Source organism: Chinchilla lanigera, unplaced genomic scaffold (genome assembly GCF_000276665.1).
Source record: "Chinchilla lanigera isolate Chin_1 unplaced genomic scaffold, ChiLan1.0 scaffold00005, whole genome shotgun sequence".
NCBI lineage: Eukaryota > Metazoa > Chordata > Mammalia > Rodentia > Chinchillidae > Chinchilla > Chinchilla lanigera.
Window position 1 is genome coordinate 17,482,790 of NW_004955406.1, and position 19,592 is coordinate 17,502,381.

General features: G+C 43.2%; 1 protein-coding gene across 6 annotated transcripts in view; it reads right to left on the bottom strand.

The window, feature by feature from the left end:
• Positions 1–19,592, bottom strand: part of Sec16b (SEC16 homolog B, endoplasmic reticulum export factor) — a 50,681-nt gene that overhangs the window by 24,091 nt on the left and 6,998 nt on the right. For 2 of the 6 annotated variants that reach the window (XM_013520997.1, XM_013521014.1), the window contains exons 2-12: positions 12,243–12,314; positions 11,704–11,783; positions 8,839–9,187; positions 7,416–7,528; positions 6,519–6,639; positions 5,524–5,632; positions 4,135–4,279; positions 3,290–3,441; positions 2,864–2,925; positions 1,320–1,455; positions 622–852 (exon numbers count right to left, since the gene is read on the bottom strand). In XM_013520997.1, coding sequence (XP_013376451.1) covers positions 622–852; positions 1,320–1,455; positions 2,864–2,925; positions 3,290–3,441; positions 4,135–4,279; positions 5,524–5,632; positions 6,519–6,639; positions 7,416–7,528; positions 8,839–9,131 — 1,362 coding nt within the window. In that variant the 5' untranslated portion in view covers positions 9,132–9,187; positions 11,704–11,783; positions 12,243–12,314. Of the gene's footprint in view, positions 1–621; positions 853–1,319; positions 1,456–2,863; positions 2,926–3,289; positions 3,442–4,134; positions 4,280–5,523; positions 5,633–6,518; positions 6,640–7,415; positions 7,529–8,838; positions 9,188–11,059; positions 11,176–11,203; positions 11,273–11,703; positions 11,784–12,242; positions 12,315–17,722; positions 17,783–19,592 lie in introns of those variants that run through there. The other 4 variants (XM_013521001.1, XM_013521012.1, XM_013521007.1 and 1 more) reach the window with 4 other exon arrangements.

The window sequence follows — 19,592 nt, forward strand, 5'->3', positions numbered from 1 at the left end:
TCTACTTCTAGGAATCTATCCTTTAAAAAAATAATGAACATATCAGCCAGTGAGGTACATAATAAAATGTTCACATGCAATAATTTGTAATGGATAGCAGAATTGTAAGAAGCTTATATTTTCAACTATAGTGGATGGACTAATATATTTTTTCCTACTGGCACTACTTGTCAGAGATAAAGGGTTTGTGCGGCAGGCACAAGGCCCTGAGTTCAATCTCGAATGAAACGAAATGGTGCCATTAGAGCACATTTAAAGCCTTAGAGGTACTTCTCCACATAAATCTTAAATCCAAAAAGAGCAATAAACAATTGTACTTATAATTTCATTTTGATTTTTAATATACACATGAGTAGATGTACCAAAATATTAAGGTCTTATCCTTTACTAGTAGGACTGTACTAACTCTATATATAGGTGTAAATGGTAAAAACACCTACAACGGTGTTTTTATTTCCTTCCCCAAACCTTTGTGAATTTCCTTGATGCTCTAAAATGTACTAAAAAATAAATAAATAAAGTACAATGAGTATGTACCGTCCGTATAACTGGAAGAGGGATGAGTGGTGGGTAGGACGTGGTACCTTTTCTGAAACAAGCCTGGGAGAGGGGGATACTCGCCTTCTTTCTCCCATAGTAGAGCAGCTTAGTGAACTTCTCCAAGATCTGCTCGGGTGTGTCCACAGTGGGGGGGATCTCCCCAGTGAGCAGGTTGCGGGTCCCAGTATTCATCACAGGCCAGTGCTCATCGGTCAGGTGGATGAGGTTGGCCACAGGAGGCTGTCGCTTGTATTTCTCCAGTTTTTTGCAGTCTTGCATCAGCAGCTCAGCTATGTCAGACCCCACCATGGACTGCAAGGCAAAAGGAGTCATCCTGGGGGCCAGTCTCTTTCGCGCTCATGTTGCCAACCCAAGTTACAGAAGAAGGGTGCCAGGCATCTCCCTTCTTCCTAAGGAGGACAATCATGCAAACACAAGGCAGTCCTTTCTTGGATTGCTGTATTTCAAACGTCAGCTTTACTGTGATGGTGATTTTCTGCCTGTCAGGACCGATGGAGCTTAGTGGAACCATTCACAGCTTCCCGGTGGTATTATCTGACTAGTACAATAACCCAGGACCTGTACACTAATCCCCAGCCAGGGGAACTGTTCAGCTTAGCAAACTGGTGTTGACATTTGAGCAGTGTTCTCCCTAAGGACAATGTGTTGCTCTTTAACATTGCTTTGCACATCATACCACAACTAAATCTTATCTATCCCATGAGTACTTCAATTCCAGTCCAGCCAACACCTGTCCTCCCACCAAAGCAGGAGCTTACCCCATTCTGGCGACAAAGAAGAACTAGTAGTTGCCAAAGTAGAGCTGAGTCCCTGCTCCCTGGTGTCCCAGATTTGTGGCTCTGAGCTGCTTTCTGCTGGCAAAATGTCATAATATCCACCTTGTGTACATCTTGCCTGTGAAGAGATTTCAGGAAGCAGAGTGAGCAGACAGACACGTTCCCTGTTCAGGACCCAGGTCCCCTACAGTGTGTAGGTGCTGGCGGGGCTAAAGTTGAGAATACAGCCTAACAACCCAGGGCTGGATGGCACACCTCTACCCACAGGATGGTTATTCTCCTTTGAACAGGAAGGGACATCAGAAATTCTCTTAGACCCCCCCCCTCCATTTTACAGCTGACGAAACTGAGGACCAGACACTGGAAGTGACCACACAGAATATCAGGTAAAACTTTGGAATCTGATGACCCTGGGCCCAAATCTGGTCTGCCACTTTTCAGTTTAGACAAGTTTCTTACCTTCTCTGGTCCTCAGCTCTTTCTCCTCCTTAAATTAGGGATAATAAAAGAACCTACCTTTGTACAGAAAAAAATAAGCAAATAGCACAAGTGCAATAGCATAAGAGCAAAAATAAGCAAATGATACACATCAAGTGCTTCATAAATAGATATAATTACTTGCTCAATGTCATTCAATAAGTCAAGTCCAAGTTAGGGCCAAGTGCTTAGTACCCAAGGTAGTTCTGCACCCGCACCCATATACCTGCGTAGAAGACATAGAGACAGCACTCATTTTTACCTAAAGAAGCTTTCACATGCAATACAGGGATTTTCTTGGAAGGGAATCCTCAGGATAAGGATATATTTATATAGTAATGATGATATTTGAAGGGTTTCCACCTGCACAATTTCCCTTGACTCTCACTGCCATGGTGCGGAATGGGTTTTCTCAGGGGGAAAACTAATGTGCAGAGAGGACGAATGGACGTGCCCACCGTGGTAGCACAAGTTAGTAGGATGCCTGAACCCAGAAGCCAGGTCCTCTGACACTCAGCCAAGACTCAGGACAACAAAGGAACACTGATTTTTTGGTTGTTTTTTTAATCAGAAACAGAACTGGACATTTAAAAGCTGTTCCACTTTGGTCCTGCAGAGGGCAGACCTACACACTGTCCAGTAACTGGAAATGATAGTTATATCTCAAAAAAAAGGCACCGCTGCAAGAATGGTTTCATGTTGAGATCCACTCGCCAATGATTTCCAAGGCTATCCTCCACTTTTCCACTAGTATCTATGAAGTGCGTGAAACACTAAAACTTCCTACCATGTAACCTCTACAAAATGGAATCAATTTTTAGATTTCCAAATTAAGCTTATTTTTATTTCTGGTCTTCAAGTATCAAATAGTTTCTCAAAATAGCTCAGGCCACCTCGAGTTCTATTCAGCAGCACAGAGAACTCTGTTGCAACTGGGACAGACATTGTCTTCCAAGGAAACCTAGAACAAAGTCCCAGAGTACTGATGTGGGCAGGATGATTTTCCAGGTTTTAAGAGCCCTTACTAAGCAGCTCTTACAATAATTCACCTGATCAGGGGTCCTGAGAAACTTCTCATTTCCTCTTGGGCCTCAGAGTCATTAAGAATAACCTGAAACAGAAAATCAAATTGATCTTGAAGACTGTTCTACCCAGTGCCCCTGTATCAGATCTCAGGGCTGTGGCCCAAAGGAGTGGGTCTGCGTCTTGTGAGACAGCAGAATAACCAAAGGGAGTATCCCGTTGGAGATGAGCCACTAGCATCTCAGAGGAAACACAGCTCCAGCATCACTTCTTTCAGGAAAGAGCTCACCATTCCTGCATCCTTGGATCCAGGGGCCACATGGCCAATTCCTCACAAGAGTATCCCCTCTTGGAGATGCGCAGGCTCAGGCAAAGGGGAGAATGGAAGTATGTCAGGAGTAATTGGGTAATCAGTGTGCCAGCACTGCCGGTACAGAGCCTTGTTTACCTACCTCCATGCTATGCAGTTCAACAAGGGGCACCTGCCCATCCGTGGGAGAGCTGGGACACACACACACCAGCTGACCTCCTGGTCCAAAACTCACAGACACATGAGGGACGTAGAACTTCATGGGCGTCTTGGGACCGACTGCCGAGACAGCCCCTGACCAGTGGACATTGTTCACATTACTCACGCTGTTTTTCTTTAGTTTGGAAACATGCCACAGACATGTTTCTGTCCAAATTTCCCCTGGGGCCCAGATAAGACTCTAGGTGGGCTACATAATTAGAAGAAACCCATGATCCATGATCTGCTTTGATTTAAACCTCTGAGAATATGTCAGAATATAAAGCAAGGATTTGATAATTTGATCCAAATAATAATGCACCCAGCCTGGATTCTTATTAATAATAAGAAACCAAGAAGTCTCTGGCTGTTGTGACTTCTACGCCCATAGCAATCTCCTACAACAGACAAAGCACTTCTGCTTTGTGCCCTGCTGTTGCCTTTCCCGATTCTCTCTGGTTTTCACAGTCTCTGCCTGTTGCTAAAAGCATCCCTGAATGCCTCCTGGCCCAGCCTGAGAACCAGCTATGGTGCAACCTCCTTTACAAGAGAAAAAGTGGGAAGTGTTCACTTCTGAGAAGCAGCTATGGTGCAATCTTCTTTCTCTTTTACAAGACCAAAAGTGGGAAATAAAGCCAAAGTTGGCTTCTCTGCCAAGAAGACCTGCGTAAGAAAATGGGGCAATCATTCACTGCCACAAACACAAGGTAGAGATGACTCCCAAGGGGCTTGCCATCCAGCTTTTCCTCATTAGTTTCAACCAAAGACAGCGATCACTTTAGTACTCACCAGCCTGGACTGGACTCCAAGCTGCTGAAGCCACAGGATCATACTGCTCAGAGGCGTCTGGCATGTACTGACTGAGCTCATAGCTGCTGGAGCTGAGACCAGACTCACACTGCTGGAGAAGGTTGGATCTGCTGGTCAGTGACTGCTGAAAGTTAAAAAGCAATGAAAACGTATGGGAAGGAGTTTCAGGGAGCTGGTCCACTCAAGTGATTCTTCAGAGAAACAAGAAGCAAAGTCTGAAGGGCTGGGGATGTAGCTCAGTGGCACAGTGCCTGCCTGGTAAGCGCAAGGTCCTGGGTTTGATTCCCAGTACTAAAAAAAAAAAAAGAGGCTGAAGCTCCTGCCTACCATAAAAATGCAAAGTCCCCATTAAATACAGTGAATGTGGTTATGTTCAGTTGGCAGGGTTTTTGTTGAAGGATACATTACGGCCCAGTGCAGGCCCTGGACCTTAAATTCAGATCTCAACTTTGAATCCAACAACCTCCTCCTGTGACTTTGAACAAGTGACTTAAGTTACCCAAGCTCAATACCTTCATTTTAGATAAACACATTTGTCCTGTTGCTTAATCATGTGTTCATTTACCAGCTACATTATGAGCTGCACTATGCTCCTGGTACAGTGCTTCCCCTGGGGATATGGATATATAAGAAATTCATGGAACTTACATTCTGAAAAGATATAAGAAAAATAATGGATTCAAAACTCTTTGTACACTGAAAAATGCTATACACACATGCATGACTGCTGATACTGGCTTGTTGATATTCCTCACAGTAATAGATGCCCTACCCTGGTAAGTGCTACGTATACAGAGAAACTCACCAAACATCATACATAGATAATCAGGGAGAGAATATTAACACAAGACTATCAGACATTAAGAGCTCCTCTCCATAGTACCTTTGCAACTTTTCCGTAAAACTAAACCTTCTCCAAAATTAAAAATTTATTTAAAAAATTAAGAGCTCCATTTTGTGGCGCAGCTGGTACACCCATTATGATTTTAGAGGAAAGAGATGAAAGAGTCAGGAAGGATTTCAAGCCGTGCTTTTCAAACCTGAATTAAATGATTCTAGCAACTTTCCATTTCCTGGTTAAACCAAATTGCTAATGCCCTGGGGTCCCTAAACCCTAACACTTAGTGGCAGCCTCTTCTCAAGGTCAATTTGACAAAAATGCAAAAGGGGCAAGATCAGCACCTCAGACCCATAAGACTGAAGCAGGAAAGCAGGGAAGTGGGGGAGGTGCTGAGAGTGGAGGAGTAGAGTCCTGCAGACAGCTGGCCTCTGGAGACCCCCATCCCTAAGGGTCCTGCCTGCCACTGCTGACAGGGTCAGTTGTGACGCATAGCTAAGGGCCTCCAGCCCCATGTCACTTCAGGTTACCTTATTCTTTGGGGCTCCAGCTGGCAGATTCTCTGGAAGGAGTTCCCCGGGCTGTTCCTGTCCCAAGCTGGAAGCAGGGTTGTCTTTGTAAGTATTCCAGCTGGTAGAGCTGCAGAAAATGACAGCAGAGGTTAGACAGGTGCTGAGCCAGCCAGCAAAGCTGAGTGCTTGCCCTTAGAAGCTGCCCTGATTCTAAGGTCAGCACAGATGCCACAGGGAGAAGCACTTCTCTCCCATTCCCTACCCAATGTATTGATCCCAGAGAAACAGGCACCCCTGGGTTCTAAGGACAATTACTAGAAAAGTGGCCTCAAATCCACAGACAAGAGTTGGTCCCCGCAGTCTGCCAAATGCTTAACATGTTCATGATGGGGCCATAATTCTGATGTTTCACAGCCAGCTGGCTCTGAACCCACTGGTGTACCTGCATGACTGTCCCATCAGGCAGCTTGTACCACCAGGACTGTGCCACGCAGTCTGATGCATGTACCACCAGTGGTTCAAGTTGATGGAAACATGTTAAATGAGAACACTTGGGTTGGTGAATTCTGGGCTAAAGAACCACGTGTGCTTGGACAAAAATCTCTTCCTTGCTCTGCCTTATGCCAGGGTCGTGTTCCATCTAGGGGTCCACAAGTGGGCAGAGGAGAAGCACTCCAGTCCCAGAGGAGAAGCACTCCACCCCAGTCATAAGGACTTTGGCAAGACTACATCCATTCTGAGGCTCACATAGGATTAAGAGCTCCAGTAGCCTCACAGGACACTACCCAGCCCTGGTTGAAGAGCAAGAAGCTCCTCAGAGATAAGAATCTGTCCTCCCAGGGAGAGATATACAGCAGACCTGGGCCATCCTGGGCTACTCCCATGTCTTGTGGCTATAACAAAAGCAGATGGGTTAGTAGAGGTGAGGGATCACCGCCAGGTACCTTAAGATTGGCCTAAAGGAGTCAGAGTTGAATGAATTTTGTCAAACTGGCCTCTCCTTTCACACTTACTGGAACTGGGTCTCATGATTTGCTCCAGATGGACTATTCCAGTTTTCATGATTATATTCACTGAGGTATTTTTGATCTCCATGATCTTCATGCCAGACATAAGGACTCCCCTGCCTTGGTACTGCACCCTCAGAGAAAACAAAACAAAGCCAGGTCACTTGTTGTTTCTGAAGTTCTTTCAGAAAGACACTAGTGAGCTGTGAAGCAGTTATTGGAACACAGTAAGTACGAAAATGTATTTGCTCTGGAAGCTGGAATAAGCTCAGTGGCAGGGTGCTTTCCTAGCTTGTGTTACATACTAGTTTGATTCCTAGCACTGGATAAAAATGCCAAATCAATGAGTCAGAGCTGACAGCACCTCTCTGAGCCAATTAGCATGGCTCTATCCATGTGCTCAATATTGGGGATCAGGGTACATGTGGGTGTGGGTGAGTGGGTGTGTATTCAACACTGAAACAGATTTTCCTTTGTTAGCTGGTCAGAAATTGCCATTAGCCCACACCTGTACCTGTCAGTACAGGGTATCAAACTCCTGTTGGTGGTACATGACTGCCACTGGAGGGTGAAATGATAGATGCATATCACAGCCCAGCACACATCAGATGCCCTTAAAAACTGACTTCACTGTTACTTCATCAGTAACTATAACCACAGCTACGAGGAAGAGGCAGAGGAAAACATGTAGTGCAAGCCATGCACACTACGGTAACACCACCGTAAGTTTCTGTACCGTCATCACATGCGAAGGGAGGCCCTTTCCTCTCTTCTCAAGACATTAAGGAGCAGGCTCTCTGCTGGTGTCTCACCTGCCCAAAGGGACCAGTGGCCTCTGCCCTGTCTGTCAGGCCAGCTGCCCCCCACCCAATCCCGAAAGGCTTCTTGGAGATAATTCCACACCTCTTTCCTCCTGCCGCCGTTTCAGGTATCCACGGTAGTAATAATTTCCATAAACGTATTCATCCCTCAGTGCTGGAGAGTAGTATCTCTGATAGGGATCCTCGTAGCCCGCCCTACAATATTACAAAAAAGTTCAGCCATCTGAGGATGAGTACAGAAGCGAAAGAAAGCAAGGAGCACTGGACAAACTCAACAACCTCAGGGGCCACCCAGTCCAGAATCTGCCTGAACACCACAGTTCATTCTGAGCCCTAGAAACAGAAAATCCAGGATCAGAACAAGAGGAAGAAAGACCCTTGTTAGTTACATAAAAAGGCTGTGATTTTTATTGTAAAACAGTAAAACTCTTTTTTATTTAAAACTCTTTTTTTAAAAAAAAATCTATGTTTTAATTTAGAGCTCTTTTTTTAGTAAAACTCTTACTTCTCAAATATACACATCCACCAATACTCTGCCCAGATATTATCTGAGAAAGCCCTTCCAGAGAAGATTGTAAGAGCCCAATATGTTATTAAAACTTCCATCCACATTATGTATAGCAATGAGATGGAAAAGGTCAAGTTAGACTTTCTTATATCTGATTATTTTTATTGCCTCTGTCCTTTATATGCCTTCCTTTGAAAATTCAGCAACCCAAAAAGAACAAGGAAATAAACATCATGTTGTTAGTATTAATAATACTTTACCAGTTCAGAGGCAAAATTCTGTATGGTAATTATCAAAATTTCAATGCTAAATCTGTAAGTGCATAAATGTCATCCTAACTGGAAAAGCTAGAGTAGAACATAAATGGCTTCCAACATTCCGTGAGATATTTAGTCCAGAACTATTGATTAGAATTCTGCAGGGTCAGAGAGGAATTCCTACTTCTCCAACCTAGAATTATAACGCTGTGGCCTCTTCTTTCTGAACATAAAACCTGTAGATCTATATCTACCTTTGTGAGGCAGATTTTCCTTAAAGTTCTCATTCATTTAATACATTTATAGTGTATGGCCTACCACACTCCAAGAACTATTCTGGGCACTAGGACACTTTCTGGTGGTGACAGTGTTATGCCAACACCAGAGCAGTGTGGCCCAGAGACAATAAGCAACTTATTATAGGGTCCTAAAAAATAAGAAAATCTTTTCCTTAGTCTACATACATGGCCTCTTGCAACCTCAAAGCAAGAAGTTCCCATTTGTGGTCTTGAATTTCTACCCTCTACTCCTCCCCTTGTCCCCAGTACCAGCTGCTTTAAGAAGCTCCTGGATAAAGAGGAGGAAAATTCTATCTTTGGTCTCCCGGGAGAAGACAGGCAATATAGTAGAGTGGAGAAAGAAAAAGAAGTGAAATTAAAAAAAACAAGAAAGAAGGAAAACAATGATCTGTTGATAAGCATCTAGGAGAGCGGGGTCCGTTCCAAGCCCTAAATCCATACCTGGAGTATACGTGAGTGGGATAACCCCCTTCATAGTAGTCAACTCCAGACGCAGGATGAGGCCATTGCCCAGGCCTGGATGCATAGTGGGGCTGCTGGTGGTCTGCCCTGGGGTCCTGCTGTGGCTGTGGACTCCCACGGACATCTTGCCATTGATAGAACCTTTCTCCATTGTGTCGAAGGTGAGGAATGGGCCGATGATGTCCGCCTCGAAGCCCTTGGTCTGAGTCCTTTGATGGTGCTGTGGGTTTCCCCTGTGGCTGAGACGGCCGCTGGGGAACCCAAGGTTCCATCCCGAACCTCTGAATTTCTCTTGTGTTTTGAGCAGTTATGTAGTTATTTTATTTTCCTGCACACACACAAAAAAGGACAGAAATCATCATTTTAAGCTTATATCCAAACATGATGGTTGATTAGGTTTTGTGGTCCTCAAAACCCTGTGTACAGCAAACCTTATGGGCACAAATATAGAAAAAACTGAAAAAAAAAAAAAAAAAAAAAAAAAAAACTTGAGCAGATATATAAAATAAATAACAGGCTCAGCAATTATATCGATGTTGCTTAAGAGATTAAAAGTACATATGGAACAACAGATGTGGGCGGCATGGGAGACAGATAACATTAATAGATGCAGCTACAAAGTGCTATCAAGGAATCCTAATTAATGTTTCTTGATTTATCCCACCAGCAAATATTTATATAACACTTACTATGGGTGTGCTGAAGTATCATAGAAATAGAGTTGGCCTTGGAGAGAGCTAGAGCAGAGTTCAAGTCCTGACTGTGCCACTTACTAGCTGGCTAATTTTTTTAAGCCTCAATTTCCATACCCATAAAATGGAAATCGTAATCACTACTTTGTAGAGTTACTGTCAGCATTAGAGAGAGATATGGAAAGTGCTCCCAAACATTGCCTGGTATAAAGAAATTATTCAATGAATACTAATAGTTTTATCAGAGATAAAGTTTAAGGTGCTCTGAGTAGCTGGAAGATATTTCCTAAACAGACAAAAGCTTCCATTTGCCTCTCAAAAGACACATTTTTTTGAACCCTTACATTAACCTTCTTGAAGAATGAGACCCTATAGTATAAGCATTCCTCTTCTGGACAGCCAGTAGATGTGAGCCTGGGATTGTGGGTGTGAGAAAATAAAGACCTAGGTCTGAAGAGTTCTTCCTAGCTGGAGATTTTCAAAGCTAAAAATCTTCCTTGCATTAAGGAAGAATAAGGAAAATTAAACAATTTTCCCCATTTAGTCCTCAAAATGGGAAGTAGCTGCAGGGACTGATGACCTTCCAAGCCCCTGTGTCCATCTCATCAAAGAGCCGCTGCAGAGGAAAGCAGGCTCAGACCTTTCTCCTGTTCAGGGAGCCGCTAGGGCATTAGCTCACACAGACTAGGCCAGCCCCGGCTTTCTTCTTCCTTGGGAACTACCTTACGTTGCAAGATTCTGATCAAATCTATCAACTTGTTCCCATTCCTGAAGCTCCCAGCATCATCTAAAATAGATCAATCAGAACAAAAGGTCAAAAGGGTATGTACCCAAACCAAAACATTGCTGTGCTTAGACACACAGAGCCAGGGTCTGGCGCTATGAGCCAAGAGCTATGAGGCAGCAGAATGCACAAGAAGAGCAGGGAGCAGCTACCTTCCACCTTCACATCAGCCGCAACCCAGGAGGCCCAGGGAAAGTCAGGTCACTTTCTCAGAAAAAGCCAGATGCGATGAGAGCCTCTGTCAAGCAAATTCCAAGAAAGACCCAGAGCCCCAGATTGCAGGGCAAGGGAACGTGGGCTTTCCTAAAGACTAATGCCCTAGCGGCTCCCTGAACAGTTTCCCCGGGAAACTCGGCTCCATTGGGACACAGGTAAGCAGAACCAGAAGAGAGCTGCTTTCCCTTTGTCTCGCAATTTTCACCAGCCAGCTCATCCCTGACCACAACAGCACAATGCCCCATCTCTTCACTGGAATCACATCATTTTGTTGCCAAGACTCACCAACTCCAGTAGGTTAGACCTCAGGCAGTAATATATCAAATTGAAAACACCTAAGATTCTCCGAATGAAGGAACTCTATCTATAACGACAGAGCAAGCACACTCCAGCATTCACACAGGTGATCTTCCCTGGCCCCAGCAAAGCCGATGGTGCCTTTTCTAATCTGCCAACCCAGCAAGCACAGCTCAAGGAAGAGAAAGAAGCAGCTAGCTTCCCCACACACCTGCTGCGGTGGCTTCCCACCGTCCTTCACGCCACTCCAGGGACGTGCCCAAGAGTGCCTCCTCTCCTCCAGAAGATTGTCAAAGTCCAGGTGCCACATCTACCAAGACTCACCTGGCCCTCAAATCCATAGCCAGTTAATTACCTTTGCAACTGCCAGGCCTCCATGGAGCTGATTCATGAGGGCAAAGTTCAGCCCTGCCACCTCCAGCTGGGACAGTTTTGATTTGACGTATTTGCTCAGCACCTTGTGAGAGGCTGGTGCCTCTGTTTGCCTGGCTGTGGGCTGAGCCAGTCACTCACAGGGGAACGCATCCAAATCCCCACAGCAAACAAGGAAGAGAGACACCAGAGAGAGGAAACCCAGGAAGCCCTGAAGGCAGCCTGGTCTAGTGAGAAAAGCTCGACTTTGGGATGTGAACCTGAGGCTCCACCCCAGACTGCTCCTATGATGCAATTTCTCTGAGTCTCAGTTTCTTCTTCTTTAAAATGGGAATAATAATAACACTTAACTTATGACAATCACCATGTGGATTAAATGTTAGTGAAGCAGCACATGATATGTAAAAGTATGATCTTTTCCTTTCAAAAGAGCTATTTCCACTAATCCCGTTAGTGCGGTACTCACGGGTGAAGAGTAAATACCTTGATTGCCTGGTATGAGTTTTTCTCTCTCATGTTTCTCTCCAGCGGATTCTGATTGTACAATCAATTCTGTTATCAAGCTGGAAGGAAGATTTAAAGACTCAATATTGAACTAGTGGTATTGAAAATTTTTCTGTTATAGCACGAAAGTAATTTTTCACATTTGAAAAATACATTTCTTCAGCATTAAGATAAACAGGGAGAAGCGTATGCCCACATGCATGCATATTTTAAAAGGCTGTCTGCTCTTTTATAAGCCCAATAGTCTATTTTTTCTTTCAACAAACTCTTTACTGACTTCCTGTTATGTGTGAGGATCTGACACACATAATATGACTGACACCATTCTTGCCTTCAAAAAATTTAGAGCAAATTAGCCTATATGTAATGGCCACTCCAGGTAAAGCCACCACTGTTGGGTCTCATGGTGAAATAAGTAATATAGCTGAGCCTTAAGATTTTCTCTCAGTCCCTCGTCTGACTCCTTCTGCCTAGCAACCAACTGTAGAATTCTCAGACTCCAGGTAATGGGTTCTTACCTCACTGCTAGGACATGAAGTTTGGCTCATGAATGGCTGCCCTGCTGTTTTTAATCCTTCTGGGAAAAGACCCTGAAAAAGGACACAAACAATGACAGTAGGAATCAAAACATAGTTGATGATAATACATAATATGATTATGACCTGAAATCAAATTATGTGTTCTGAAATATCACAATGTCAGTCATAAAAGTCTGATCTAATTCTTTTGGCTTATAACATGACATTAGACTTAAATATCACCTGCATTGTTAGAAAGCTAACTTTGGAAAGAAGCTGAGAGGCTATTTTAGCCACTCCACTTTTTTGATGATAAAACTAAAATCCACAGAATTGAAGTAATTTACCCAAGATCACAAAGCTAAGCAGAAACCCAGTGAGAATTACACTGGTGTGCTCCAGCTGCCTTCCACAGGGTTTGAAAAAGCTGATCATTAAATATTCAGGAATTGTATGAGCCAGTTAGTAAACCACAGGTAATCTGGAACCTGCCATGGTGGAAATAAATATTCACACCACAGAAACGGAAAGAAAAATACTACAAAGCAAGCTTGTTGTTGTTTGTTTGCTTTTCAGAAAGCCAGTTTACCAGCATAACCCTTTCATTCCTAAATTGATGCTCCTTCAGTTACAGAATTGTCATTCTGTTACTAGCCTTCAGTGCACATTTCTAGTTTAAATATCTGCCCTGGCTATCCCAAATGTTCCTTTTGTGACATCCCAAAGCATCTCTAATTATCTCAAGAGTTATTATAAAACTCTTCAAACACTCACCAACCAAAATTAATTTTAATTAGTTTTAATTATTTTAGGTAGATATATGGCACACAACAGTTATATAGGTCACAGAATGAAATAGATTGTGGTGAGATTTCACCACTCCAAAGCATTTGGGATTTAGCAATCCCTCCCTTCCTCAACTGCTTGCATCTACAGCTGCTAAATCTTTCAGCCTGGTAGTTCAATTCTTCCTGCGTTCTACACCAAATCTTCTCATCTAAACAAAACATTAGAAGTTCAGTCCCACCGGAAGACAGGCTAGAATCAGTCTTGCCACCCTAATCTCTCTTTGCAGTGCTCTTGCATGATCTCATGAGCTCCTCCAGCCCAAACAGCTATATTCCTCCCACTATCCTGAGATAGTGTCCTACCATCATGTCTGAGTCCTGCTCTGCATCTTAACTATTGATCAAATGAACCAAACCACTCTATCTAGGCTCCTACTTCAAATAGGACTAACTGCCCGCCACAGGGTGAATGTCTGCCCTTCACCTCAAATTCATAAATTGAAATTCTAACTCCAAATGTGATAGTATTATGATATAAGAGTTTCAGCAAGTAATCAGATCGTGAGAGTGGCACCCTTGTGAATGAGATTAGTGCCCTTATAACTCCTATAGACATTACGCAGGACAGCTTCTTCCTGTCTTTCTGCTTTCTGTCATATAAAGATACAACAGAATACAGCGATTTGCAAACCAAGAAGCAGGTCCTCATCCTACAATGGGTCTGCCAGCACCTGATCTTACACTTACAGCTCCCAAAACTATGAGAAATAAATTTTGGTTGTTTAAGCTACTGAATCTATCGTATTCTGTCATAGCCACCTGAACTAAGATATTATCCCAGTCTGACATCTTTCTAACAATAATATCACTGCTGATGATGTGATTAGTCTGTAGCCAGCAGACTAGTGCTGATGAGTGTGACTATCCACCTAAATCCAGGGCAGATTTACCAGGAATCCTTGAGCACCATAGACAAACACTAAGAGAAACAGTATTTTTAATGGAATAGGGTCACATGAATTGATACTCTGTTGACTATAGAAGGTGAGGCAAAAGGAAAAGTCAAGGATAATCCCAAGTTTTGGGGCTGTGAAGATGAAAACACGGGGTCTGTTTTGGATGGTAATCTTGGGAGAAGAGCCAATATGGAGTGGGGAGAAATAATGTAGTCAGTTTGGGTCATGCCAAGTGTGAGGGTCCTGTGGGACACAGAGGCAAGTGTGCTCAGTATGTAGTTGACTATAATGGTCTAGAGACCAAGAGAAAGGTCTAAGAAGAGAAGTGATGATGGATAATACTGCCAAGAAAATCTTAGAATTAGAAGACAAATCCAGGAAGGAATCCTGGAGAGCACCAACATGTAAAAGCTGGACATAGCAAGAGGAGCCTGTGAAAGGTACTGAGAAAAGTCAGACAGATAGGCAGAGAACCTAGAGAACAGTATCCCAGAGACCAGAGGAAATAATGGCTTCAAAGATAGGAGTGTAGTCAACAATGCCCAAATTAGGAGCAATGCTGAGAAAGGCAACAAATAAAAGCGACTATACTCTAGATCCAGTGGGATTTGACAAGCAGAAGGCTTGGTGAACTATTTCAGTAGAGCCAAGGTCAAGGGAGTGAAGGACTAGACTTAGAATTAATAGAAGCAAATGTTAAGTAAGGAAAGGAGGCAATAACTACAAATTACTCTTTCTACAAGTCTAGATATGAAGAAAAGGGCTAAGGCTCCTGTGAGGCACTCAGGTTTGAAAAGCTGGTGTAGGGTAGACAAGAGAAAAGAGTTCTGTACTGATTGATGTGGACGGATTAGAGATACAGAAAAGAAACATAGTTCTTGAAGGGACAAATCTCAGAGAGACTGGTCCTGTGGAATCTAGCGTATGGGGAAAAAAAATCAAATCTCACTAAGAGGAGGAGTCACTATTCCTCTGAGAAAGGGATAAAGAAGGTGAATGCAAGGTTAGATGGAGGCAAATTTGCAAATGAAGGAAGCAGAAACAATTCTCTGCAGAGTAGAATTTCAAGTTTCACTGGATATCTTGGGCATTTGGTGAAGAACTTGAGAGACATCGTGTAAGTGTAGAACGGTCAATGTGGAAACTATGAATCAGCCTCAGTTAAGAACATGGCCTCAAATAACAAGTGGACTAGAATGTGTCCATTATTAGATAGGTAGGCTGACTTTAACTTTAACCTCCACAGAGATATCAACCTTTTGTGCTTGGTTCCATGCTATATCCGCAGTGCCTAACACAATGCCTGGCGCATGGCAACAGCTCAATTTATAAACACCTGGAATGGATAGCAGCAACAGCTTGCACTATATGACTGTATCCTATTGTTTTCAGGGTGTGAATATGGAATTAAACTGTGAAAAGGAGTTTCCAGAGAGAGCAAAAGAGAATATTGAGGCACTGAGCTGAGGGGCTGGCCACAGAGGGGATAAAAGGATCTCAAATGGGACACAAATGAGACAGAAACAGACGCAAATTATCTACATACCTTGTTAAGTCAAATTCCCTATCTAAAATTAAGAAACACACTCCAGCAGTACAATGAAATAAAAACATTACTCCATAATAGTAATTTTTAAAACTCTCAGCCAAAGTGGGAGCGACTGGGTAATCTCCACACCTGCATTTTCAGCCCTATCTGATGCATTATGACTCTTTTCAACCCTCACGCATCTCATTGTCTGACTCCAAGAAGGTGTCGAGGGGGGAAGGCTCACTGGGGAGCAGCCTCCTGACTCCCAGCAAAGCCATGCCCCGGAGCCCATCTTGGAGACATGCATCTTGTGGCCTCAACCAGTAATTGGCCACCAAAACTCTCACCCTTCCCTCAGGTGAGCCGTGTGGCAGCCAAGATTCAAAGCAGCATGTGCAATCAGCAGTTCCAATTATCAGGACAGGGAGTGCCAGAAAAAACAGTGCCAAAAACAGTTAGCCTGGCACAAGTACTATAAGCCTCCAGTGCCAGTCCTAGGACTGTTATTCTTATGGCAGTCGTAGGAGTAAGGGTTTGGGCACGATGCAGGATTCCTACATGACCAAGGAACTCTGTGGATAAGCCTTAACAAATGACTGCTTTAAGAGCTCCCTACCTGGATGCCTGTATTCACCTCTGCTGCCAAGAACTACAGAAGAGCTTTATCATTCAAGAAGAATGACCCCAGGCTTCCTTCTCAGCCCTGGGTGGCAAAGAGAGCCTGACTTCTCCTTTCTTCATTCCTCCCATTTTATTGGTTTCCCCTGAACCAGGATGAGCAGGGTAGCAGATGAATGCTACTGTGACTTGTGACCCCACATCAAGCTCCAAGTTGCAGAGGTGACTCACACACACACACCTGCTAAATGAAATAAAGGACCTTTGGAGTGTTCTGCCAGTTGCACGTGAGGATGTACATTTCCTGGAGGAGAGGTACAACTTGGTGATCCTGGAATAAGGCTGCCTGGATAAGAATTCCAGCCTCCCTATCTGGTGGCTATGTGAACTTGCATAAATTGTCTGTGTGTCCTTTTCCTCATCTGTAAAACTGGGATAATAATAGGGCCTCCTACGTCACAGAGTTATTATAAAACAAAAATTATGTTAAAAACATATAGAAACTTGCCATGTGATTAATGCTCAATAAATGCTAATAGTTACTAGTACAAGGAGTACAGTGGGGGCTGGGAGACTACTCAGTTGAGTCCGGACAGCACACCAGCGCCACTCCTCATTCCATTGTTCCAAGACAGGCAAAAAATAACAAAGACCCAGGAAATACTTGAAGCTCTAGGTCAGAGCACGCAAGAGCCCAAGCTCCTTAGATCTCCTGGCCTCACCTTTATTCACCTTTTTCCTCACTTGAACTTCATTAAAGGTTCATAAATATGGACTGCATATCATGTTTATAATTAAACGATAGTGAATTCTGGGAATGTCCTATACAATAGAAGCCCCTGAAGATGACTCAGCACCCTGTCAATCATTCCTGTCACTCTTACCCCAAAGGCCAAATGACAGGCACAGGGATAGGTTGTACATTTTTTAAACTGTGGCAGCCTGATTTATCTGTGTGCTGTGTACTTTTTACTTTCCTGTCATCCTGATACCATTTTTCTGTTCATTGCTTGTTTTTTCTGGCATGGTCTTTCCCTGATCATGTCTTCAATAAATGTAGCTGCTTCTCCTTTACCATTTGATGTGCACTTGCAGTTCTTTGTTGTACACGAGAGCCTGGAATTTATCTGTCAGATCCACCACATGATAACAGTTATCATTTCCATGGGTAGTGCCTACAAAGTCACTAGTACGGTATTAATTGACCATCTATTATACTTGTGAAATCTATACCTCTCTATTGATATTCAACAAAGTATCCCCTTGAGCCATGAGAGCAAGGAAAATAGAGAACTGCCACATGATTACATAGAACAAAAAGAATGAGTGAAGGTGAGAACATTAGAATGAGCAACTTTAATAAGATGTAATCTGCTGCCTTTCATGCAGGAGCACTTGTAGCCCCAGGGATAGTGCATGATGCCACAGGGTAGACATCCATTTCTTTTTATAAATAATTTAAAATAGAATCTTAATGTACAGTAAATACATATATTTTAATCTATTTGCATTAATTTTTAATTCTTTTTAATTAATTTTTAATTTTTAAGATGCAACATCAAAGAAATTTCATTCATACACACATACCCTGCACTCCCAGAAGTCATTCCATCCCATTTGGTGGCAAAGTTTTGTAAGGACAGGAGTCTGTAGATGAGAAAGTAAAATAGGGGCCTCTTTAGGTCTTCTAGCTAATCTTGGCGAGGAGTTAAAAAACAAACTGAGATTCCCCTGGAAGCAAGTTAAAGATGGGGGAGGGGGGGTTAATATATATATATATCAGATATTTAAAGGCGCCAAACAGCCTTAAGACTTGCACCAAGGGACCAGAAAAGGAGTTGACAGGCAGGACACAGAGAGACAGCCAGGTACACCAATGATAAGTTGCCCCCACCTCCAATAAAATATACAAAAAGCAAGGGGAGCCAACTAACTTTAAGGCAGTGTGTATTCACACCTATGCACTGACTACACACTTATATACACGTGCATTCACTCTAGAGTCACTATATTATTCACTCTAGGTCATTACAGAATACAATAGATATCCACACACAGCCTTACCAACTCTAAGCTAGCCATAAATAAGATACTTCCTTGCCAACTAGTGGCCCAACTCAAAGATAAGGCCTTAAAATGTACAGCAACAACAAACAAACAAGGGGCTGGGGATTTAGCTCAGTGGCACAGCGCCTGCCTGGCAAGCGCAAGGTCATGAGTTCAATTCCCAGTACCGGAAAACAAAACAAAAAAGACAAACAAACAAAGCTACACATAGACCACCAGAAAAAATGATGTGAGGCAGAGGTGCCCAAAAGCCAACCCAGCTATGGCAAGTTCCAGGTAGAAGAGAGTCACCCACACCCCATATAAAAACAGCTAAAATCAAAGAGCCCACGGGTCCTCCATCTTTCCAGAGCGTCCTACCCTGCTTCTTTCTTATCAGGGTAGCTCTCTATCTTCTCCTCTTTACAAATAAAGCGGCTTCCTTTCCTTAAACTCTGTCCCTCTAATCTATTATCAGGGCTGAGTTAGGAGCCTGGTAGGCTGCTCGAACAGCAGAGCAGCGGTGCTTGCCCTCCAGGTGCAGTTTGAGAGACACATTCTGAACGAGGGCAGACGTGGAGACACACAGAGCCAATGAGCTGGAAGGACCCTCTGGAAAGAGTTCACCCCCCGCAGGTGAGGCGGTGTCTAAGCCAGCAAGGCCCGAGCCAAGACTGGCTTGCACGTTTATTTACAGATCCTCAGCACAGCGAGCTCTCCAGAGCTGGATAAAAACTATAAACAACACTCTGCAGGGGCTCCAGGAATCCCATAGTCTCTCCGTTTAACTGGGACAGGTGGCATTTTTGTTTATGTTTATGCTTGTATTTCCTTATAAAACTATCTGGATCATTTTGAAGAGTAGCACCACTCCAGAGGAAAGGAAACAGAAATGATGAATTTTGATTTAGTTCTTACTGTGCTGTTTCCCAGCTGTGTGCCTTTGGACAAATCCACGCTCTCTATGAACCTCAGATTCTTCACCTTTAAAATGAAATCTCAAAAGCCCTTCAAAGGGCTGCGATGTGGATGAAATGAAATGATGAATGGAAAAAAAATCACACAAGGAAGGGCCTATTAAATCCAGGAGAGGGTTTTCAATGAGTCTTTGACTTTTTCTTCCAGGTTCTTTACATTGTTAAAAATGTGACAAGCTAAACTGTACACAAAGCCAATGAGTATGGTACAGCATTGTGGTTAAGAGCACAAGATTTATAGTCAGAACCTCTACTGACTGGCTGTGACACTTTAAGCAAATTACTTATCTTCTCAGGCTTTATTAAATGAGTATAAAATTGTAGATATCTTCGTAAGGTTGTCATAGAATAAATGAGATAATGTACCATTCCTGGAATATAGTAGATGTTCAATTAAAATGTGATGCATACATGAATGACCTTGGGAAAGAACT